The sequence below is a fragment of the Bufo bufo genome, chromosome 2 (genome assembly GCF_905171765.1).
Source record: "Bufo bufo chromosome 2, aBufBuf1.1, whole genome shotgun sequence".
In the NCBI taxonomy this organism is placed as follows: domain Eukaryota; kingdom Metazoa; phylum Chordata; class Amphibia; order Anura; family Bufonidae; genus Bufo; species Bufo bufo.
Window position 1 is genome coordinate 308,163,181 of NC_053390.1, and position 25,038 is coordinate 308,188,218.

The 25,038-nt window shown below is 42.3% G+C and overlaps 2 protein-coding genes across 4 annotated transcripts in view; one reads left to right on the top strand and one right to left on the bottom strand.

Annotated features, from left to right (window-relative positions):
* Positions 1-7,931, top strand: part of LOC120989050 (twisted gastrulation protein homolog 1-A-like) — a 92,271-nt gene extending 84,340 nt beyond the window's left edge. For 2 of the 3 annotated variants that reach the window (XM_040416903.1, XM_040416902.1), the window contains exon 2: positions 6,058-7,931. In XM_040416903.1, coding sequence (XP_040272837.1) covers positions 6,145-7,797 — 1,653 coding nt within the window. In that variant the 5' untranslated portion in view covers positions 6,058-6,144 and the 3' untranslated portion in view covers positions 7,798-7,931. The remainder of the gene's footprint in view (positions 1-6,057) is intronic. The other variant, XM_040416905.1, reaches the window with a different exon arrangement.
* A 1,524-nt stretch (positions 7,932-9,455) lies between these two features.
* Positions 9,456-25,038, bottom strand: part of RNF212B (ring finger protein 212B) — an 84,403-nt gene continuing 68,820 nt past the window's right edge. The window contains exon 12 of the mRNA XM_040416908.1: positions 9,456-9,890. The gene's annotated coding sequence lies outside the window, so the exon portion shown is untranslated. The remainder of the gene's footprint in view (positions 9,891-25,038) is intronic.

Below are 25,038 nucleotides of genomic sequence, written 5' to 3' on the forward strand. Positions count from 1 at the left end.
CGTCGGTCTTAATAAATGACCCCCAAAGTGTATTGGTTCTTAGCCCCCTCCTTTCTCAAGAACAGGGCCCTTGTAGTCAATGGAGAACATGGTGCCTCTCAGCTCTCCAGACTGGAGTCCTGTTCTGGAGATAAGTCTATGTCCCACTTCTGGGAAGGCATATTTTATAATATGTCATAAACGTCCGGATGGTACAACTCCCTTTTTACTTTAATAAAAAATTAATAATAAATCAGTACCTCACCAATCTCCTGCCACCTACATGGCAATACCCCTTTTGCTGGCGGGAGTGGTAATGCCGATGTATAAATAGATTTGTACATTTCCAGTTGGAATAGCAGAAGAACACTGCTCCGGGCACTGCTGCTCACTGCCTCCTGGTCCTGAGATCAACACACAGGAACTGGCCTGGACAGAACAGCGGGCAGCAGCATTGAGTTCGTGAATAATGATTCTTTATTTTTAAACCATTGCACCTTTTATTTATGTAATTTCCAGACATACTGACTACACGATTGTAGTCTGTAACCTTGGAGACACATACTGTAAGGGAACTTTCACACTCGCAGCAGAGGATTCCTGCAGGCAGTTCTGTCGCAAACTGATGTCATAAGTCAGACGTATCCGGATGCGGATCCATCTCACAAATGCATTGAAATACCGGATCCCGTCTCTCCGCTGTCATCCAGAAAAACGGATTTGGTATTTTTTTCTTTTTTGCATTTTTAAAGGTATGCGCAGACCAGAAATCCGGTTCCATTTTGCCGGAACACTTGGGGCCGGATCCAGCATAATGCATTTCAATAGAAATGAATGCCGGATCCGGCATTCCAGCAAGTGTTCAGGATTTTTGGCCGGAGAGAAAACTGCAGCATGCTGCGGTATTTTCTCAGTCCAAAAAACGTAAGAGGGACTGAACTGATGCATCCTGAACGGAATGCATTAGGGTAAAACTGATCAGTTATTTTCCGGTATTGAGCTCCTGTGACGGAACTCAATACCGGAAAAGAAAAAGTGTGAAAGTACCCTAATTCTGAAAAGGAGCTCTCCAAACTGATTATTTTTAATCGGGGCTATCTGCAAAGTTGTTACAAAAGTTTAAAGCTCAAAATCTAATGTCTGATTAGTGGCTGTCTAACCTACCTCACATGTTCTTCCCAAAAAGAAATATTGGATGTACGTTACGTCTTCGCCCTCCTTTGGTCACATTTTATTTCCATATTGCACTTCAAAGGCTGAAAAATACCCAGTCCTATGAGGAGTCCTCCATTTTGTCCCTACTTCTCACAGACTTCAGATCACACCCATGTCTTGCTGTGAGGCCACCTGCGGCTTCCTATCGGCCCATGCTGTGACCTCTTTGTGCCTCTCATTTCCATTGCTGTTCCACAGCCATTATCTAGTGGCATGCTGTGTTGTGTAGAACTGGAGAGGTTAGAATGGAAGTAGTGATCATGGAGGCAGACGTTTTTAGGTTCTTGTTGGTCACCTTCGCCTCCTGGAATTGGCTGTGTACAGAGAATATATTATATTTTATGACAGTGGTCAAAGCTGGCTGTACAGTGAGTGTAGACATCGGTACGATAGCGACGCCATACAGCTCACTGGGAAACTGCACAGACGGATCTTTCTGCTATCTGCATCCGAGTGGCTGGAAAATACTCTAGATCGCCAGATCGGCATCTGATGTACTCTGTGTCATGAAAATGTACAGTTTTAGCTTGCAGCTAAAGCCTGTAGTCACCAGGGGATTGTCAGCTTTACGTTTTGTGCACAACTTTGACACAAATTTTTCTTTGTTCTCTGGTATTCGGATTAGTGCTGAGCGAAGTGAGCTTCGGATCCTAGATCCGAAGTTGCTTCGGTCAAAACTTCCTTTAAATGCTGTACGGAGATTCGTCTCCGCACAGCATTCAAATGTATGGGCTCTGGCGAGGCAAATTTGTTATTCCCAAAGTCTCGCGAGACTTTGGTGAATAACTTTGGGATTTGATTTTTAAAATTTAAAACCATTTTAAAACATGGATCCGAACTCTGCTTTGGTACCGAGGTACCAGTCGGTACCGAAGCCGACTTCGGTGATCAATTTTTAAACTTGGATCCGAAGTTATTCAGCGAAGTTTCGTGAGACTTTGGGAATAACTCACTTTGCCTCGTCGGAGCCCATACATTTTAATGCTGTACGGAAACCCGTCTCCGTACATTAAAACAAAGTTTGGAGCGAATCTACTTCGAACCTAGGATCCAAAGCTTGATTTACTAAACACTAATGCTGATGACTGGCTACCACCGTTTGTAAAGGCAAGACTGGTACAAAGGAAAACTGTCTTGGTTGCTATGGGCAACTAAGCCAGTTTTCTTTTACACTAGTTTTGATAAATCTCACCCAGTATGTGCTGCATGTGGCACATCACCGCTGCAGCCAATCAGTCTTCAGTGGTCTACAGCTGAGGACAGTGAGGTGCAGAATCCAAGCACGTGACATGTCAAGTACTATTGTGCCAAGTGAGATGCCTGGATTGGACACTACAGGGGACATTTATCAAGAACGGATTTGATATCTCCTGGACTGCTGAAGGAAGCATTTAATTTATGACTAGGCGCAGGTCTCATCATAAATAAGGGCACTCTGACAGTCCATGTGGCTGACTTAGACATAGCTGTGCCTACACCATACCTCCTTTTTGGAAAGGGGCAAGGGTGGCGGTAAAAGACCATTTGCACAAAAATGTTTGTGCAAATGGCGTTTAAAAATTCACAAACTCAGGGATTGCAACTTTGTAATGGCGAAAAAACTGGTGTTTGGGTATGATAAATCTCCCCCTGTCTATCCTCAACCAAAAAGAAAAAAATCCAGTGCACGTCTTTTAGTGTGGAAAGCGGACATCTAGTGATGCTTGTATTCTGGCTTTTAAACTATTTAGTGCCGTCTACCCATGCATACCTAATGAATGGTCATGTTTCCTATGTGTTTGCCTTTTGTTCTTTCTCCCCCCCCCCCCACCCTGTTGTATGGTATACATAGTGGTCGTTATCTCCTATAGAGAAGACCAGTGGGTGCTGGGCTTCTGTGAAAGATCAGTGGTTAATCCCATTCACTTGACTAAAGAGGTCAGGAAACAAAGGATCCTGGCAGAATAAGGGGGTGGACACCAGAGGAGGAGTTAACCTTTTGTTCTTTCATCAATGACCTGGGGTTGGATGCTGCACGCTCGTCGTCTGCTACACGTTTTACACATCGGACTGGAGGCAGGGCTCCTCTCTTGACTCTCAATCGTAGTAGACAACTTCAGGATTGCATTCTAATAGAATTCATGGAGGTTTCTGTTTGTGAGATCACCCTGCTGGTAGTCAGACCATCTAGAATTGGTAAGTTTGGAGATGAACACAAGATTAAACCTACAGAAAGTGCTTGCAGTGTTAGAAGCTCAACGAGCACACAAACCCCCTGCTCATATGAGCTGAATTATATTGAGCAATGCTCCAGGGTAACTGCTATGGTAAACTGAACCTTTCAGAACCAATAGCAACTTAGATCTTGATCTTGGTTGTTTGTAGTCTTCAGCAAGTAAGGCTCTTCTCCTTGAGAAGAAAGAGTGACACCATTTTGAAGGTGCTAATAAATTGAAAGTTGGTCCTCTGAGGCAGATTGCCAGATTGGAGGATCTTGTGTTCTCATGTATTTAGTGCATACTGATCTGCATGTGTTTTCTGAAAGAGTGCACTTTTAGGTTTAGTCATGTGATATTGTAAATGTAAACATGTGAAAAATATGCTGTATTGAAATGACCACCAAAGTTGCATTGAAAACTGCTCCTCACAAAGAAGATGGTCAGTACGCATAGTATATGGCTGAACTGAAAATCTCACACAAGAAATCCGGCCTAGATTAAGGGGTGGGCGTATCGATTTTCTCAATGCTTTATTCTTCCATATTACAGGACGCGTTTCGGCCCGTCCAGCCTTCCTCAACTGCAGTTGTGTGAGAAAATCGATACGCCTGCTGGGATTTATTTTGATTTTGAAGTGGGAGCGATCCCTTCCCGTGCAAGCAAATTTTGGGTGGTGAGCTGTCTTTCCTTTTGATTGAACTGTTCGATTAAAGGGAGTCTGTCACCACAATTTGCCCTTATAGACCACATTGTGGTGACAGACTCCCTTTAAGGGGTGGTCTGAGGTAGGTGGTCTTTTGGAGAGGATTCACTTAAAAAAAAAAAATATTATACAGTACAGACCAAAAGTTTGGACACACCTTCTCATTCAAAGAGTTTTCTTTATTTTCATGACTATGAAGGCATAAAAACTATGAATTAACACATGTGGAATTATATACATAACAAACAAGTGTGAAACAACTGAAAATATGTCATATTCTAGGTTCTTCAAAGTAGCCACTTTTTGCTTTGATTACTGCTTTGCACACTCTTGGCATTCTCTTGATGAGCTTCAAGAGGTAGTCCCCTGAAATGGTCTTCCAACAGTCTTGAAGGAGTTCCCAGAGATGCTTAGCACTTGTTAGCCCTTTTGCCTTCACTCTGCGGTCCAGCTCACCCCAAACCATCTCGATTGGGTTCAGGTCCGGTGACTGTGGAGGCCAGGTCATCTGGCGCAGCATCCCATCACTCTCCTTCATGGTCAAATAGCCCTTACTTTCAAAGTTTTCCCAATTTTTCGGCTGACTGACTGACCTTCATTTCTTAAAGTAATGATGGCCACTAGTTTTTCTTTACTTAGCTGCTTTTTTCTTGCCATAATACAAATTCTAACAGTCTATTCAGTAGGACTATCAGCTGTGTATCTACCTGACTTCTCCTCAACGCAACTGATGGTCCCAACCCCATTTATAAGGCAAGAAATCCCACTTATTAAACCTGACAGGGCACACCTGTGAAGTGAAAACCATTTCAGGGGACTACCTCTTGAAGCTCATCAGGAGATTGCAAAGAGTGTGCAAAGCAGTAATCAAAGCAAAAGGTGGCTACTTTGAAGAACCTAGAATATGACATATTTTCAGTTGTTTCATACTTGTTTGTTATGCATATAATTCCACATGTGTTAATTCATAGTTTTGATGCCTTCATAGTCATGAAAATAAAGAAAACTCTATCAATGAGAAGGTGTGTCCAAACTTTTGGTCTGTACTGTGTATATGTGTGTGTGTGTGTGTGTATATATATAATATATATATATTTTTTAGATAAATTACTTAAAACCATATACCGTAAGTAGAAAGAATTTGAAGGGGTTATCAGAGATTTCCCGCAGTCCTGTGCAGCCGCCACTTCCAGGATCACGTGCAGTACATTGGGCACGTGATGCAGATGGTTGTATTATCATGACGGAAGCATTTCTGCTGATCTATGACGGATCCAGCAAAAAAGTTGGTGTGAAAGTTGCCTTAAGCCTTTGAAGACCTTTTTTTAATCTGGACATGTCGCTGTGTGGTAATAACATTGGAATGCTTTTTATCCAAGTAATTCTGAGTCTGAGATTGTGTGTATTATATATATTTTTTTTATTATTATTATTTTTGTCGGGGGTACATTTCTGTTGATATGTTCTGAAAATCCAAAATGTAAATAAAATTTATAAAAATTTGCAGTTTTTCTGCTTTATAAGACAAATAATTATACTACACAAAATAGCTAATAAGAACATTTACCACGTGTCTGCTTCACTTTGGTGTAGTTTTGTAAACCTTTTTACTGACTGAAGTGTCCCTTTAAAAAGAACTTGCTAAAACTAAGACTAAGTATATGAATGTATTGTATACATGGCTAGTGAGCCATATTATTTTAGGGTTGGGTGTGGAGAGATGCAAATGCACTCTGGGCAGGATGCTATGTCATATTTTAACCATGAACTATGCTATCCCGGCCTTTGTAGGTGTGCTTTGGCAACCTCACCATCCAGCTTTTAGTTGCGTTTCTCCACAGCAAGTACCAGATTGTGCAGAAGACCCAGGACAATCCCTTTTTAATTAAAACAGGTTAGAAAATATAATTTGTTTTTACACTCTTACATACTCTAAATATCTGCTCTTCTCTCTTTATGCAGAATATCCAAAGAGCAAACAGATTGGTCAAGATAAAGTTCTAATGAAAATCACAACTTGCCTTACACTTCCACACTTCTAATTGGACAATGTCTCCCACAGCCACCAATGCTTCTGGTGTGTATCCAGAAGACACTCCTGGACTTGTATGTTTGCCTCCTCTTTCAGATGATCTTCAGTTGATTTGGACTCAGGCAGAGCTGACCAGTGAGTTGGATGATAATCCACAGCTTATCCACACTTTTAGTTACTTTCCCTATCCTACAATGCCAGAGATTGCTTTGCTTTGCTTACGATATGGACTACAGATGGAAAAAGTGAAAGCCTGGTTTATGGTACAACGTATTCGCTGTGGTATCAGCTGGTCTTCAGAGGAAATTGAAGAGACACGTTCACGTTTGCTATACAATCAGGATCAGCTACATTTCAAGCCCCTGATGGCAGCAGCCAAGAAGTCTAATGTATTCAGAAATTTAGAAAAGCCTCCAGTTCCTTCACCAAAGCGTGATGCGGAGCAAGTAACACTTCCACACTCTCCTTGTTTGTCCTCAGGTGATGTGGCCCCGGAAGCCAAAAAACTAAGATTAAATGACATATCGCCTGAGGGGCATGGAAAAAACACTACAGAACTTAACAATGAACAAAAAAAGAAAAGCCCACGCCATGACCCAATAGGCATCTACATGCACTACAAAACATCTACTGACCAGTCTCCTGAACCAAAACAGATACTGAGAAACCAAGTCAAGTATCCTGCAGAAACATATGTGTTTGTACCAGTTGAGACTGAAAAGAACTCCTCTGTGTCTTCTCCTGCCACAGATGAGGAAGCCTGTAAAATATTGTCTTCATCTTGGAATATGGATGATTCCAAGGAAATGCAAGCTCATGGGTCTAATGAGACTGGTGGTGGAACTCTCAGAGAAGACTATTACACTCGAGTTATGCGACGACAGCGAAAAACCAAAGAACAGTTGGCCATACTGAAATCCTTTTTTTTGCAGTGCCAGTGGGCTCGTCGTGAAGACTACAGACAGCTGGAGGAAATAACTGGGTTGCCAAGGGCAGACATCATCCAGTGGTTCGGAGATACACGCTATGCACTTAAACATGGACAACTTAGGTGGTTCCGTGATAGTACCCAAGAACGCCCCAAATGGCTGGATGAACCACAGCATCATGTGAATCAAAATGGAAGGCATGGTGAACATACTTCTGGAGAACATGCTAGAGTTGTAACTTTGGCTCCTGATTTAGGAACCCCAGAATCAGGAAGTAGGCCTGCAGTTAAAATGTTATTAAAGTCATCAGAACATTCTATGACTAGTACACCAGTAGTAAAATTAAAGGAACCATCGAGTCCATGCTCAGGAAAAACTATGCAAAAAGTTCCAGAAATTGATGCTGATAGGTTTGCAACTACTTCAGGGACACCAAAATCTGCACATAAATTAATATCAACTTCCACTATAGTAGCCTCGTCAGAGCCTACTTATCAGGACCATAATCTACCTGCTTCCCAAAAAAAGTATGATGTATTGGACAGATACTGGTCTACTCATCATTGCATACGTGAGGAAGACTTACTGTCACTTGTAAGAAAATCTGGTTTAAGTCGAAAGGAGATATTAGATTGGTTTTGTCAAAAAAATAAAGAACCTGCTGAAGTGGAGGTATGTCTGGATGAAGAAGACGACGAGCTGACAGAGCAGGAAGATGAAGTGGTTATCATTCAGGACTAGTATAATTATTACAAACATATATTTTTCTTAGGAATGGTCTATTTGAATAAGGCTACATGCACACGAATGTTGTTTGTTTTTGTGTCCGGTCAGTTTTTTTTTGCTTATAGGATGCGGACCCATTCATTTTAATGGGTCCGTAAAAAATGCGGACAGCACACCATGTGCATCAGTATGTCTGTTCTGTAGCCCCGCAAAAAAAAAAATAGAACATGTCCTATTCTTGTACATTTAAGGCATTGTTACAGTGGATCCGCAAAAAAAAAAAAACAGATGGCATACGGATGTCATCCGCTGTTTTTTTTTGCGACTCCGCAATTTGAGGACCACAAAACACATACGGTCGTGTGCATGTAGCCTAAAAAAAAGAAAATGATGTTCTACCTACAATATACCTTGTTACACCATTTGTATTTATTTATGTGTAATTTAGTTTATTTCTGCTTTTACAAAGGACTATCTCACACACATTGTATTTGCATGTCCCAAAATTTGAAGGGGTTCTCTGGGACATAAACATTGATGGCCTATAATTGGTATAGGATATCAATGTTTGACCTGGGGCACCAGCAAATTAGTATAATAAAGGGGTTGCGGTGACTTTGCCTGGTAATGAACTGCAGTACTATGCACAGCTCCTATAGTGCTGTTATCAGGGACACCTGAGTTTGGGCCACCAATGGTCAAACATTCATGGCCTGTTCTAAAGGTATATTTATGTCCCAGAAAAGGTTGGTAAGGCTGTCACACACAGGTTTTTGTGGCCATTTCTGGTAGCCAAACCTAGAAATGGATGCAGCAGGAAGGGCAAGTCTTTCCTTTATATCTCTCCTTCAAAAAACTGCCACAAAAAAAATGTGTGATACCATCCTGACTTTTTTGTAGTATGTTTCTTGCTGGAAAAAAAAAATTGTATGATCATGGCAGATCTGTCAACAGATTCCATTCATTTCTGTGGGTCAAAGTTCATTGGTTTTCTTAATGGTTTTTGTTTTTACCAACTACAGTGGTCTGTGGCTGACAGATTTTTATTTGTAATCCATTTTTATGATGTTTTCTTTTAGTTAAACACAGGACTAGATACAAAACAATGACAATGTATTAGTCCTTCCTTTAGGCTGGTTTCACACGAGCGAGTGTCACGCTCCATACTCGCAGCATGAGTATGAGTGAGTGGATAACACTGACAGCATTATGTCAGTGTTATCCAATACATTCCAGAACTCTAAGGGCTCTTTCACACGAGCGAATTTTCCGCATGGGTGCAATGTGTGATTCGAACGCATTGCGCCCGCACTGAATCCGGACCCATTCATTTCTATAGGTCTGTGTACATGAGTGTTGTTTTTCACGCATCACTTGTGCGTTGCGTGAAAATCGCAGCATGTTTTATATTCAGCGTTTTTCACGCCCCGTAGAAGTGAATGGGGATGCGTGAAAAACGCATCGCATCCGCAAGCAAGTGCGGATGCGATGCGTTTTTCACTGATGGTTGCTAACAGATGTTGTTTGTAAACATTTAGTTTTTTATCACGCGCATGAAAAACGCATCAATGCGCATTTCACCCGCGTGAAAGAAACTGAACGCAATCGCAGACACAACTGACTGAAATTGCTTGCAAAATAGTGCGAGTTTTCCTGAACGCATCCGAACCTAATCCGTATCGTTCGTGTGCAAGAGGCCTAAGGGTTTCATAGCATCATAAATCAATACAATGCTATGCGACCCCATCAGTGCTGGGAGGTCAGGACGGGAGCTGTCTCATACTCGTGCCGCGAGTCCAGAGCGTGACACTCACTTGTGTGAAACCAGCCATACATATTCAGTATTTGTAGGCACACCTGTTTGTGTGTAAAAAAAAGTGTGAAAGCAGCCTGAGGTTATACTCACACGTGGCAGATATGGGACAATATCACTATAACATATATTATTATAACTTAAATTAGCAGAATAGATGTAAAGGAGTACAGGATAAGTTTGGCAATCCACATGTTTCATGTCAACGTTTCCATAGAGTCCACAAAATTCAGTACACAGCATGCTTTATCACATCAGATGGCCATTGCAATCTCCCCTCAGAATTCAATGGAACCTGAAAAAATAAGGGATCAGTAAGATGCTATCTCATGCTGTTTAATATTTAGAAGGTGCAAAAAGAATGTGTTACTATGAAAATGTGAAATAATCTGCAGGCAGCATGTTAGAGAGCAGGATGAGCTGAGCAGAATGATGTATAGATTTGTGGGGTAAGCAGGCGGTGCTATGAGTGACAGCCTTCCCTCTATGACTGTGTATACAGATAGCTGTCAATCACTGATAGGACCGCCTCCTGGACTTCAAAGTCCAGAAGGAGCAGGAATATAAATTACATTAATTTACATTACAAGTTATACTGAGTCTTTTCCCACAAAAATATATCTACAATCTGTCCAGCTCCTCCTGCTCTATAACCTGCTGCTTTCAGTGCAGAAACCATGTTCAGAGTTACAGGTTCCCTTTAAGGGACAGCTGGGCAATTTATTTGTCTTACCATATATTTACCAAGTGCCACTGCTATTTACATATCTTTGTAGGCATTTTAATTGAGTCACAAGGTGTACCTTCAGCACGAAATGCAGTGTAATCAGCAGACAGCATGGTATAGAGCAGGAGGAGCTTGAAACTTCTACTTTTCTCTCTGCTATTTCTGATTTCACTGTTCACATATTTCTGTATGCACTCTTGGTGTCCATTCACACGTCCGTATGTGTTTTGCGGATCCGCAAAACACGGACAACGGCAATGTGCGTTCCGCATTTTGCGGACCGCACATCGCCGGCACTCTTATAGAAAATGCCTTTACTTGTCCGCAGTTACGGACAAGAATAGGACATGTTCTATTTTTGTGCGGATCTGCAAATGCAGATGCGGACAGCACATTCCAGCCCCATTGAAAATGAATGGGTCCACACCTGTTCCGCAAAATTGCAGAACGGATGCGGACACGTTTTGTGGACGTGTGAATGGACCCTTACACAGAGAATGCTATCAATCACTGATAACACCTCCCCCGTGTACAACTAAAGTCAGACAGAAAGTGCTGGTTACAGTCCACAAAACTCATCACATGTCAGATGACTGTTGTAATCTCCCCACAGAATGTAATGGAACCTGAAAAATACAGGATCAGTAGACTTTATTCCGAGCCCCTTGTGCTCGCTTCAGGCTGCCATTTTCATATCCAAGGCATGCTCTAAATGTTGTGGATGTACAGCAGGTACATTTGGCAGAGGGCGGGCACCTGCCGGTACTGTGAATCTTTACATAGCAAATTGCTTTAGCTTTTCTTTAGTTCTGTTTGTTCTTATTATGTCGCCAATTTTGTCAGTTTACTCTAAAGATCTTGGGATTTGTATTTGTCACTTAACTCCAGTTTTTAGATTTACTTAAACGTGTATTGTCACATCAGATGAAAATGTGGATATGTAATCTAGAAGAGCTTTGGTTGATTTTACAAGATCACTATGTCCCAGTCACTGTTGTAATGAAGAACTTTCAGTAAAATGTCATGTCAATTTGGAACTGAATGATTATTATTATTTTTTTAAATAAGCCGCTAACAATCACAGATTTGTCGTACATTTTCTTGTCGAGACTACAACATTGAACACAAAAAATTGTGGGTTAAGCCTCTTTCACACAAGCGAGTTTTCCACCCAGATGCTATGTATGTAGTGAACACACAGCATCCGGGCTAAATCCTGACCATTCATTTAAATGGGTCTGTGCACATGAGCGGCGTTTTTCAAGCAACATTTTTGCGTTCAGGAAAAATCGCAGCCTGTTCTATACTGTGCGTTTTTCACACAACTCTGGTTCCACAGAAGGAATGGAGCTGGTGTGAAAAATGGAAGATATCTGGATGCAATGAATTTTTCACTGATGATTGCTAGGAGATGTAGAGTGTTATTCTTCATTTTTATTTATTTTTTCACGCGCATGAAAAACGGATACAATCCAGACGAAAAAAAAATGCACACTGAATGCGATCGCAGAAAAAAAATTATTGAACTTGTTTGTAAAACAGATCCTGACACAATCCCTATGGTGTTAAAGAGGCTAGTTTCACGCTAGCGGTAAATTCTTCCAGCAAGCTGTTCTGGTGGTTCAAAAAATCGCCATGTACATTTCAGGCCTAGTTTGGGGATTTCTTCAGTACTGGCTGACAACTGCAGAAGCTTTGAGGTGTAATAAAAAAAAGGGACCCCATTTTAGAAACCGCACCCCTCACAGTATGTACCGATCGGTGTAGTGACCATTTAGACCCCACAGGTGTTTTGCAAAAATTAATTCATAGCAGATGGTGCAAAATCAATTTTTGCAATTTTTCCACAGATTTGCCATTTCAGTGGCCATCGTGTGCCAGTGTGACGCAAGTCCTTTTAATATTATGCTGTGCTTCCTGGTTGTATAAACACCCTATATGTGGCTCTATTCTTTTGTTATACCCCTAGGTTTCTGGAGTAAAAAAAAAAAAAGCACCATGTGCATTAGATGCCTAATGTGGTGATTTGCGCATCTTTTGCTGACAACTGTAGAGGCTGTGGGATGGAATAATAAATGAAACCTCCAAGATGTGACCATTTTGGAAACTACAGCCCTCAAGGTATTAACCACCTCAGCCCCCATAGCTTAAACACCCTGAAAGACCAGGCCACTTTTTACACTTCTGACCTACACTACTTTCACCGTTTATTGCTCGGTCATGCAACTTACCACCCAAATGAATTTTACCTCCTTTTCTTCTCACTAATAGAGCTTTCATTTGGTGGTATTTCATTGCTGCTGACATTTTTACTTTTTTTGTTATTAATCGAAATTTAACGATTTTTTTTGCAAAAAAATGACATTTTTCACTTTCAGTTGTAAAATTTTGCAAAAAAAACGAGATCCATATATAAATTTTGCTCTAAATTTATTGTTCTACATGTCTTTGATAAAAAAAAAAATGTTTGGGTAAAAAAAAAAAATGGTTTGGGTAAAAGTTATAGCGTTTACAAACTATGGTACAAAAATGTGAATTTCCGCTTTTTGAAGCAGCTCTGACTTTCTGAGCACCTGTCATGTTTCCTGAGGTTCTACAATGGCCAGACAGTACAAACACCCCACAAATGACCCCGTTTCGGAAAGTAGACACCCTAAGGTATTCGCTGATGGGCATAGTGAGTTCATAGAACTTTTTATTTTTTGTCACAAGTTAGCGGAAAATGATGATTTTTTATTTTTTTCTTACAAAGTCTCATATTCCACTAACTTGTGACAAAAAATAAAAACTTCCATGAACTCACTATGCCCATCAGCGAATACCTTGGGATGTCTTCTTTCCAAAATGGGGTCACTTGGGGGTAGTTATACTGCCCTGCCATTCTAGGGGCCCAAATGTGTGGTAAGTAGTTTGAAATCAAATTCTGTAAAAAATGGCTGGTGAAATCCGAAAGGTGCTCTTTGGAATATGGGCCCCTTTGCCCACCTAGGCTGCAAAAAAGTGTCACACGTTTGGTATCTCCGTATTCAGGAGAAGTTGGGGAATGTGTTTTGGGGTGTCATTTTACATATACCCATGCTGGGTGAGAGAAATATCTTGGCAAAAGACAACTTTGTATAAAAAAATGGTAAAAGTTGTCATTTGCCAAGATATTTCTTAACCCAGCATGGGTATATGTAAAATGACACCCTAAAACACATTCCCCAACTTCTCCTGAATACGGAGATACCAGATGTGTGACACTTTTTTTGCAGCCTAGGTGGGCAAAGGGGCCCATATTCCAAAGAGCACCTTTCGGATTTCACAGGTCATTTTTTACAGAATTTGATTTCAAACTCCTTACCACACATTTGGGCCCCTAGAATGCCAGGGCTGTATAACTACCCCACAAGTGACCCCATTTTGGAAAGAAGACACCTCAAGGTATTCAATAAGGGGCATGGCGAGTTCATAGATTGATTTATTTTTGGCACAAGTTAGCGGAAATTTATATTTTTTATTTTTTTCTCACAAAGTCTCCCTTTCCGCTAACTTGGGACAAAAATTTCAATCTTTCATGGACTCAATATGCCCCTCACGGAATACCTTGGGGTGTCTTCTTTCCGAAATGGGATCACATGTGGGGTATTTATATTGCCCTGGCATTCTAGGGGCCCTGAAGCGTGAGAAGAAGTCTGGATTATAAATGTCTAAAAAAACTTACGCATTTGGATTCCGTGAGGGGTATGGTGAGTTCATGTGAGATTTTATTTTTTGACACAAGTTAGTGGAATATGAGACTTTGTAAGATAAAAATAATAATTTCCGCTAACTTGGGCCAAAAAAAAGTCTGAATGGAGCCTTACAGGGGGGTGATCAATGACAGGGGGGTGATCAATGACAGGGGGGTGATCAGGGAGTCTATATGGGGTGATCACCCCCCTGTCATTGATCACCCCCCTGTCAGGCTCCATTCGGATGTCCGTATGTGTTTTGCGGATCCGATCCATCTATCAGTGGATCCGTAAAATTCATACGGACGTCTGAATGCAGCCTTACAGGGGGGTGATCAATGACAGGGGGGTGATCAGGGAGTCTATATGGGGTGATCACCCCCGTCATTGATCACGCCCCTGTAAGGCTCCATTCAGACGTCCGTATGTGTTTTGCGGATCCGATCCATCTATCAGTGGATCCGTAAAATTCATACGGACCTCTGAATGGAGCCTTACAGGGGGTTATCAATGACAGGGGGGTGATCAATGACAGGGGGGTGATCAGGGAGTCTATATGGGGTGATCAGGGGTGAATAAGGGGTTAATAAGTGACGGGGGGTGTAGTGTAGTGTAGTGGTGGTTGGTGCTACTTTACTGAGCTATCTGTGTCCTCTGGTGGTCGATCCAAACAAAGGGGACCACCAGAGGACCAGGTAGCAGGTATATTAGACGCTGTTATCATAACAGCGTCTAATATACCTGTTAGGGGTTAAAAAAAACACATCTCCAGCCTGCCAGCGAACGATCGCCGCTGGCAGGCTGGAGATCCACTCTCTTACCTCCGGATCCTGTGTGCGCGCGTTCACAGGAAATCTCGCGTCTCGCGAGATGACGCACGGATGCGTCCAGGAGGAATGAATCAACCACCTTCCGGACGCATCCGTGCGTTAGGCGGTCGGGAGGTGGTTAAAGGGTTTCTGTCACCTGAAAAATGGGTATTAAGCTGGCTGACATTAGCGATGTGCTAATGTCAGCTGAACATAACTATATTAGTGCCATCTCACTGCCTGCCGCCGTTATTGAGAAAAACAAACTTATATAATATGCTAATTAGCCTCTAGGAGCAGAGGGGGGGGGGGCATTGCCACTGCTCCTAGAGGCTCCGTTCTCCCACCTCTGGCCACGCCCTGCTACACTAGATTGACAGGGGCAGGCATCGTTGGGCTCCTACCTCCGGCCCTGTCTATCGTGTAAATCTCGCGCCGATCAGTATACGGTGCAGGCGCAGTGAGGGAAGGGCACTCGCCAGCCGCCAGCTTCCTCATTGCGCCTGCACCGAATACTGAACAGCGCAAGATTTACTCTGCAGACAGGGCCGGAGGTAGGAGACCATTATGGAAGTGGTCATTTACATGCGGTAGGCACAGGAAGGTGAGAACAGCGCATCGCTGGCTGTATTCACCTTCCCTGGTCTTCTTCCAGCCCCGCTCTGTGTCCTGACACGTACAGTGTCAGGATGTAGTACAGGTAGACACGCACTATGACCTGACGCTGTGAGCTCTCAGGTCACGGTACAGCACGGTGGGGGAAAAGACCAGGGAGGGTAAGTGAATCTGTGGAGTGGCAGCACCACCCAGAGCTGGAGAGGTAAGTTTCTTTAAACATCTGTTCTGAGGTCTGATTGGATGCTGGGGGGGTCTGATAGGGGCTGATCTTAGGCTAATGGAGTGTGGGGAGAGTCTGAGCTGAGGCGGGTAGGTCTGATGGAAGGCTGATGTAGGCTGGGGGGTTCAATAGGAGATGAAGGGGGGGGGGGACAAGCTGAGGCTGAGAAAGGGACATTTGCGAAGGAAGAGGCAGGGAGAGTGAAAGCTGGGTGCACCCCTCTTTGGACCACCTGGGATGAACTTGGCTGCCATTAATGCCAAATAAAGAACTAAATAAATAACATTCTCAACTTAAAAATTTAGACTGCTATGTTTGGTCAAAATGGCGCCAATACTATATGTAATATATATAGTGCAGGCGCCATTTTGTGCTACAAAAATACAGTGCTAGATTTTGTTTTAAATTGAAATGCACTTTATGTAACTTACATATGTGTAACCAAATATAGCAGTCAAATTTTTAAGTTGAGAATTTTGTATGGCCCGCGAACTACGTTACAAATATCCGAATGGCCCTCGGCAGCAAAAAGGTTCCCCACCCCTGCCATAATGCCAGGAGAAGGCCTTGTGAAGGCCTCTTTATTGCACTGACCATGTGATCTCCAGAACAATTTCTATCATTGCGTCCAAGACAAAAGACTCATTGCTGAAGAGTAATTCTGGCCTACACTGCCATCTTGCTTGTGCACCATGTTAGCCTTTGAGAGTATTGCCGTGAGGTCAATTAAACGCTTGTACATGAACATCTGGCTTGTACCCCAATGTCATACAAATGCCTTATAATGGTTTGTGTAGACACTGTTTGCCGGCCTAAAACTACTTTCACATCTGCGGCATGGATTCTGGCAAGCTGTACTGGCAGAGAACAGCCTACTGGAATTCTCCAGATTTGGCACTGCCGGATGCAAAGGCAATACCCTCCAACCCCTATAATGACCCCCCCCCCCCCCATCCCAAATGCCTGGGCATCTCATATAGGTTATACTTGCCCTCCTCTCTGGCACCCGTGTCGCTCCTGATTGCCGCACAGCTGCCGCTGCATCTACGGGGACGCTAGGGAGGCTCGTCCCAGTCGTCAGATATTTTGATCCACGCGACAGGGAGATGTAGTGGTGGCCATGCGGGGATCAGGAGTGGGTGCCGGGAAGCGGGATAAGTATAACCTATATGAGGAGCCCAGGCATGCCTTATTCACACAGTCAGTGTTCGGTCAGTGATGATGAGCCAAATCCAGGTGCGTGCCTAAATACAGAACAGGTGTAGATCTTTCCCTTATATTTTTTTTATATCTGTGGAGGCTCCAATCCTGATTTTGGCTCACAATCATTTGATGGAAGTCACTGACCCAACACTCATTGCGTGAATAAGGTTTAAATCTGTGAATCAATATAAAACCATTAGGCCTCATTCACACGTCAGTGTTTTGATCAGTGATTTCCATCAGTGACTGTGAGCCAAAACCAGGATTGGAGCCGCCACAGACATAAGATAAGGGAAAGATCTGCAACTGTTGTGTGTTTAGAGCCGCACCTAGTTTTGGCTCACAATCACTGACCAAAACACTGATGTGTGACTGAGGCATTAACCCCTTTAAGGACCCATGACGGGTCTATTTTAAATAGCAGAGACCCGCGGCTATGAGCTGTGCGCTACGATTGGCCAGCGCTGCAGCAAGGGACAACCCTAATACAAAAACTCCGCCCCGTACAAAGGAGGGAGCTGCAGACATCCGAGCCTATACCGGGCGAATGGAGCGGCGCCCAGACATACTAGTAAGTGCAGGGGGACCCCTGGGCGCCGCTCTGCCCACTGATATAGTTAGTTTTTAAACTACTGAAAGGTCCTCTTTAAGAACTTGGCCATTTTTTGCAAATCTGACCAGTGTCACTTTAAGTGCTGATAACTTTAAAACGCTTTGACTTATCCAGGCCATTCTGAGACAGTTTTTTCGTCACATATTGTACTTCATGACACTGGTAAAATGAAGTAAAAATACCAAAAATTTGTAAAAAATGGCAAATTTCCAAGTTTCAATTTCTCTACTTCTATAATACATAGTAATACCTCCAAAAATGGTTATTACTTTACATTCCCCATATGTCTACTTCATGTTTGGATCATTTTGGGAATTATATTTTATTTTTGGGGGATGTTACAAGGCTTAAAAGTTTAGAAGCAAATCTTGACATTTTTCAGAAATTTTCAAAAACCCAATTTTTAGGGACCAGTTCAGGTCTGAAGTCACTTTGCGAGGGTTACATAATAGAAACCACCCAAAAATGACCCCATTCTATAAACTACACCCCTCAAGGTATTCAAAACTGATTTTACAAACTTTGTTAACCTTTTAGGTGTTCCACAAGAATTAATGAAAAATAGAGATACAATTTTAAAAAATTTCACATCTTTGGCAGATTTTCCATTTTAATAATTTTTTTCCAGTTACATAGCAAGGGTAAACAGCCAAACCAAACTCAATATTTATGGCCCTCATTCTGTAGTTTACAGAAACACCCCATATGTGGTCGTAAACAGCTGTACGGGCACACGGCAGGACGCAGAAGGAAAGGAATGCCATACGGTTTTTGGAAGGCAGATTTTGCTGGACTGTTTTTTTTGAAACCATGTCCCATTTGAAGCCCCCCTGATGCACCCCTAGAGAAAAAAAACTCCAAAAAAGTGACCCCATTTTAGAAACTACGGGATAGGGTTGGTACTAGTTTAGGGTACATATGATTTTTGGTTGCTCTATATTACACTTTTTGTCAAGGACACTGCGATACCAAATATGTATACTTTTTATTTTATTTATGTAAGTTTTACACAATGATTTCATTTTTGACGCAAAAAAAACATGTTTTAGGGTTTCCATAGTCTGAGAGCCATAATTTTTTCCGTTTTTGGGCGATTTACCTTGGGTAGGGTATGATTTTTGCGGGATGAGATGACGGTTTTATTGGCACTATTTTGGGGTGCGTGTGACTTTTTGATCGCTTGCTATTACACTTTTTGTGATGTAAGGTGACAAAAAATGGTTTATTTAGCACAGTTTTTATTTTTTACGGTGTTCATCTGAGGGGTTAGGTCATGTTATATTTTTATAGAGCCGGTCGATACGGACGCGGCGATTCATAAATAAAAAAAAAAAGTATACAGATTAGGTAAGTTTTACACAATAATATCATTTTTGAAACAAAAAAAAGTCATGTTTTAGTGTCTCCATATTCTGAGAGCCATAGTTTTTTCAGTTTTTGGGCGATTGTCTCAGGTAAGGGCTCATTTTTTGTGGGATGAGGTGACTGTTAGATTGGTACTATTTTGGTGGGCAAACGCCTTTTTGATCGCTTGCTGTTGTACTTTTTTTGTTGTAAGGTGACAAAAAAATGGTTTATTTAGCAGTTTTTATTTTTTACGGTGTTCATCTGAGGGGTTAGGTCATGTGATATCTTTATAGAAGCGGACGATACGGACACGGCGATACCTAATATGTATACTTTTTTTTTTTTTTTTCCCCTATTTTTTTACCAATTTTTTAAAACTTTATTTGGGGAAAATGATGTTTTTGTTTATTTTTACTTGAAACTTTTAATTTTTTGGGGGGAAAACTTTATTTTTTCAACTTTATTTTTTTTCACTTTATTTTTTCAACTTTATTTTCTTTCACTTTATTTTTTCAACTTTTTTTTTCACTTTATTTTTTGTCCCACTTTGGGACTTGAACTTTTGGGGGTCTAATCCCCTTTACAATGCATTCCACTACTTCTGTATTGGAATGCATTGGCTGTATGAGTAATACTGTGTGTATTACTCATACAGCTTCCGGCCTGTAAGATCCAGGGGGCTGGATGTCACAGGCTCGTCACCGGAAGGCAGCGCTGATGCCTAAGGAAGGCATCGCGCTGCCTTCCATGCCATCGGGTCCCCCCTACAGCCACATGGGGACCCGATGGCACCACCCGCCGCCGCCGCAGGTAAAAGCCGCAAACCACAGGTCTGAATTGACCTGCGGTTTGCTGCGATCGCCAATGCGGGGGGGTCACATGACCCTCCCCCGGCGTTGTGACGGGATGCCCGCTGAATGATTTCAGCGGACATCCTGTTCCGATTAACCCCCGCCGCTCTGCAATGTAGTTTTAAAGTTAGGACGTACCGGTACGTCCTGGGTCCTTAAGGACTCGGCAAACATGGCGTACCGGTACGTCCTAAGTCCTTAAGGGGTTAAAATAAAAATACTTAACCAATAAAAAAAATTAAACATCATGGGCATTGCCGCGTGCGAAAATGCCCATACTATTAAAATATAACAATATTTATGGCATACGGCAAATGGCGTAGTGGTGGGGGAAAAAAAAAAAGCCAATTTGCAATTTTTTGTCACTTCACCTACCCAATAACTTTTTTTGTAAAAAGTGATAGTCACACACACTTAAAATTGGTAACACTGAAAAGAACTGATCGTCCCACAAAAATTGAGCCCTCACACAGCCTTGTACACATAGCTACAAAAGTTATAGGGGTCAGAATATGGTTATAAAAACAAAAAAAAAAAATTCCTTTAAAGGTTTTAAATTTTTTTTCAGTATTAAAACAAGAAAAATTATTCAAGTGTGGTATCGTTGGAACTGTACTTACCTGGAGAATTAAGATAACAAGTCAATTTTACGGCATAGTGTACAGTGTAAAAAAAACACAAAAAAAACAAAACCTTTAGGCCGAATGCACACGGCCATGTTCCGCGGCCGAGAGCGGTCCGTGGTATGCCGGGGTGGATTCTTGTTCAGAGCAGGAGCGCACGGCGTCATTGGTTGCTAGGATGCCGTGCGCTTCATGCCGCCGCTGCACTACAGTAATACACTATACGAGTGTATTACTGTATTGCAGCGGTGGCATGAAGTGCACGGCGTCCTAGCAACCAATGACGCTGTGCGCTCCTGCTCTGAACAGGAATCCAGCCCTCATCAGAATTGCGTTTTTCCCCCAATTCTACCCCATTTGAAAAAAAAATCCCGCTCCCTACTACATGGTATGCAACCGTAAATGGTGCCATTAGAAAGTACAATCTGTCCCGCAAAAAATAAGTCCTCATAAGGCTATGTGAATGGAAAAATAAAAAAAGGACTATGGGAAGGCGGGGAGTGAAAAACCAAAACGCAAAAATAGAAAATCCCAGGGTCCTGAAGGGGTTAAAGGGAACCTGAGAAGTGATAGGACGCCTAGTAGAGACTGTGAGAGTCCTTTTGTGTCCGTGTTTTTTTTTTTCTCCAAATACTGTCTGCCCTTTTTCTCTTAAATACTTCCATCGTTTTTTTCTGTAGCATACCCAAAAATGCAATGTGTTGGTGCTTTTTATACCAATGTATTTTCCCCATACTGCTCTACAGAGAAAGTGATTTTAAAGGGGGTTATATACTGTCCTATGAAAACAATACAAGACATAAAAAACACAACATGAGGCTCCATTCACACGTCCGCAATGTGTTTTGCGGATACACGGAGTCACGGATCCGCAAAACACGGAAAGCGGCAATGTGCATTCCGCATTTTGCGGACCGCACATTGCCGACATAATAGAATATGCCTGTTCTTGTCCGCAATTGTGGACAAGAATAGGACATGTTCTATTTTTTTGCGGAAACGGAAGCACGGATGCGGAAGTGCGGATCCGCAAATGTGGATGCGGACAGCACATTCCGTCCCCATAGAGAATGAATGGGTCCGCACCCTTTCCGCAAAATTGCGGAAAGGATGCGGACGTGTGAATGGAGCCTAAAAGGCAACAGGTGGTAAAACATACTTCATGGGCAAAAACGCCTGAAAAAAAAAATTACAAAAAAATACCAGATTTACAAATCAGTGTTTTGCATCAGTATTTTTGACCTGCATCTGGTTTTGGTTTACAAACACAGAACCTGTGCAAAACTGATTTTTCCACAATTTCTGATGAAAATCACTGATCAAAATACTGATGTGTGAATTAGGCCTTGTCCATTAGAAGAATTGTATGCAGTTCAAGCTATAGCAATAAAATGTTAAGTGGTTGCACAGTATTTAGAACCTATACCTACCCCATTCATAATGGCCATTAATATGGCCAACAGGTTATGAAGTATAGATGGTGAGTCTGTTAGTTTGTTACTCACTGTTAGGTGATCTGTTGTTAGTCAGTTGTGGCCACTGAGGAAGAGGTCAGAGCACCTTGAAACGCGTCTGGCGATACTAAGACTACCCACCAAGACCCACTTTAAGGGTCCATTTACACGTCTGTGTTTGTTTTGCGGATCCTTGGATCCGCAAAACAAGGACATCGGCGATGTGCGTTCTGCATTTTGCGGACCGCACATCGCCGGCATTCTCATAGAAAATGCTTTTTCTTGTCCGCAATTGCGGACAAGAATAGGACATGTTCTATTTTTTTCGGGATCGGAATTGAGGACCCGGAAGTGCGAAATTCTGGATCCGTGCAGCACATCGTGCTGCCACATAGAAATGAATGGGTCCGCAATTCCGGACGTGTGAATGGACCCTTAAAGACATCAGTTACATCATTTTCAAAATTACGCCTTTGACAGCAGAAGCAGTGGAGCAACCATATAGATATACAACATCTGACCCGAAAGCACGTGATGTGAAGTACAACACGTGAGACGCCAATTCCAGCATATAGCTTATACAGCAAACATTACGAAGCATACCATGTGAGGAATTAACTTCAGTGCACTCCCTATATGGCAAGAACACCGGAGATTGTAAGCTGCCGGCAAGCAGGGTGAGTGAAGCTGATTACCGGGTGGGACGCCACCAGATCACCTAACAGTGAGTAACAAACTAACAGACTCACCATCTATACTTCATAACCTGTTGGCCATATTAATGTCATTTTAACAGTGAACAATAAGCTCTCCATGATGAACATTATGAAATACTAACTGCAGCATCAGGTTTTTCATGGATGAAGTATTAACTATTTAAATGCTTACCATTTACTTACTATGAACTATGAACTCTTTAACCATTTACTTACCTTTGTGGATGAACCACCTAAGGCTACTTTCACACTTGCGTTCAGAGCGGATCCGTCTGCTGTCTGCACAGACAGATCCGCTCCTATAATGCAGACATTTGGATCCGTTCAGAACGGATCCGTCTGCATTATAGTTTAGAAAAAATTCTAAGTGGGAAAGTAGTTCAGACGGATCTGTCCAGACTTTACATTGAAAGTCAATGGGGGACGGATCCGTTTGAAAATTGAGCCATATGGTGTCAACTTCAAACGGATCCGTCCCCATTGACTTACATTGTAAGTCTGGACGGATCAGTTTGGCTCCGCACGGCCAGGCGGACACCCGAACGCTGCAAGCAGCGTTCGGGTGTCCGCCTGCTGAGCGGAGCGGAGGCTGAACGCCGCCAGACTGATGCATTCTGAGCAGATCCGCATCCACTCAGAATGCATTAGGGCTGTACGGATGCGTTCGGGGCCGCTTGTGAGCCCCTTCAAACGGAGCTCACAACCGGAGCCCCGAACGCTAGTGTGAAAGTAGCCTAAACCAAGGCGGTACATATATAAATCAGAGTGGTGTATATGTGGATGAATTATCTAAACTAACAAAGTGATATACACATACTAAAAGACTCAAATACTTCCACATTTACCTGTTTTTCTATATTTGCCTTAAATATCTGGAAATAATGTGAACCAAGTCCAAGTTACTCCACCATACGCCTGTTTAAATATCAGTTTTTGAAAACTGCAGCAACAACTTTTGGAACTGAACATATTCCTCTTAAGCTATTTCAGAAAATGTTCCAATTGGGACTTTTTTCCTTTTAATTTTTTTCATGTATATTTTTATTTTTTGCATTCTTTAATTATATTTTTAGTTATAATTGTGTATATATATTTTTTGGAAATATTTTCATTTGGGGTTTTAAGTTGACGTTTTATATAATCTATGTATCAGAATAAATGTGGATTTTATCGAACTGCTTAAAGGGACACGGACAGGCCCAATAAGCATATTTAGGTATATATATGACAGTACAGATCTTCTTAAGTGTATTAAAAGCATATAAGTATACCCCCTGTCCACCTTTATAAATACAGTAAACTGAAGTTTTACATATAACCTGGTTGAATCGTCTTCATTCTGCCCAAGGGGCGGCGTTTCATCTCCACTTCTGCCCAGCCAGCCGCCCCCAACTGCCGCTTTGAAGCTCATCAATATTCACTTCGCAGGGCGGCTACTACTGTCCCCGACTTCAAAAGATCCGGCGCATGCCCAATACAATCCTATGGGCATCGGCCTCTGTCTCATCTTCAGCGCATGCGCCCGGCACCTTCACTGGCCAGGATCACATCGCGCCTGCGTTCAGTCTGCATCTTAGAGGCCGCTACAGCCTCTGCGTTATGCGCATGCGCCGGGCACTGTTCAGAGCAGCTCTTCAGAGCGCTGCTCTCTTACACCTCAGAAGGGGTTAATACTAGTGCTGAAGATGAGACGGAGGCCGATGCCCATAGGATTATATTGGGCATGCGCCGGATCTTGTGAAGTCGGGGACAGTAGTAGCCGCCCAGCGAAGTGAATATTGATGAGCTGGGCGGCGCTTCAAAACGGCAGTTGGGGGCGGCTGGCTGGGCGCAAGTGGAGATGAAACGCCGCCCCTTGGGCAGATTGAAGACGATTCAACCAGGTTATAAAACTTCAGTTTACTGTATTTATAAGGTGGACAGGGGGTATACTTATATGCCTTTTAATACACTTTAGAAGACCTGTACTGTCATATATATATATATATATATATATATATATATATATAAATATGCTTATTGTGCCTGTCAGTGTCCCTTTAAAGTATAACTGTCGTATATATATTTTTTGGAGTATTGGATTGATTAATATCACCTTGGTGGCCCTATTTCAACTTTTCACTGTGTATTCAATTACCCCTTAAAGGGAACCTGTCACCAGTTTTATGGTGTCCTAACTAAGGGCAATATAAATAAGTGACTGATTCTCTTAGCAAAATGCTGGGTCACTTTCTTTAATTGACCCAGTCAATCTGCTAACATCTTGTATTGAAAAGCTCCAGCTGATAATGATGAGTCCTGAATATTCATGAGCTCCTGACTCTCCCCGCCCACCTGCTGCTGAATGACAGTTTTTTTTCCATATGAATCAGCAGCAGGTGGGCAGGGGAGTGGCTGTAGCTCTGAATTAAATATACGCTGGACTCAATGACATCACGCTGGACTCAAATTGGCTCACTAGCATGCGGCATCTTTGTGTGTATATTATGAGGTAACCATCTGTCACACCAGTAAGTGAATACATCTAAGGTACTTTTTAGTAGTTAATG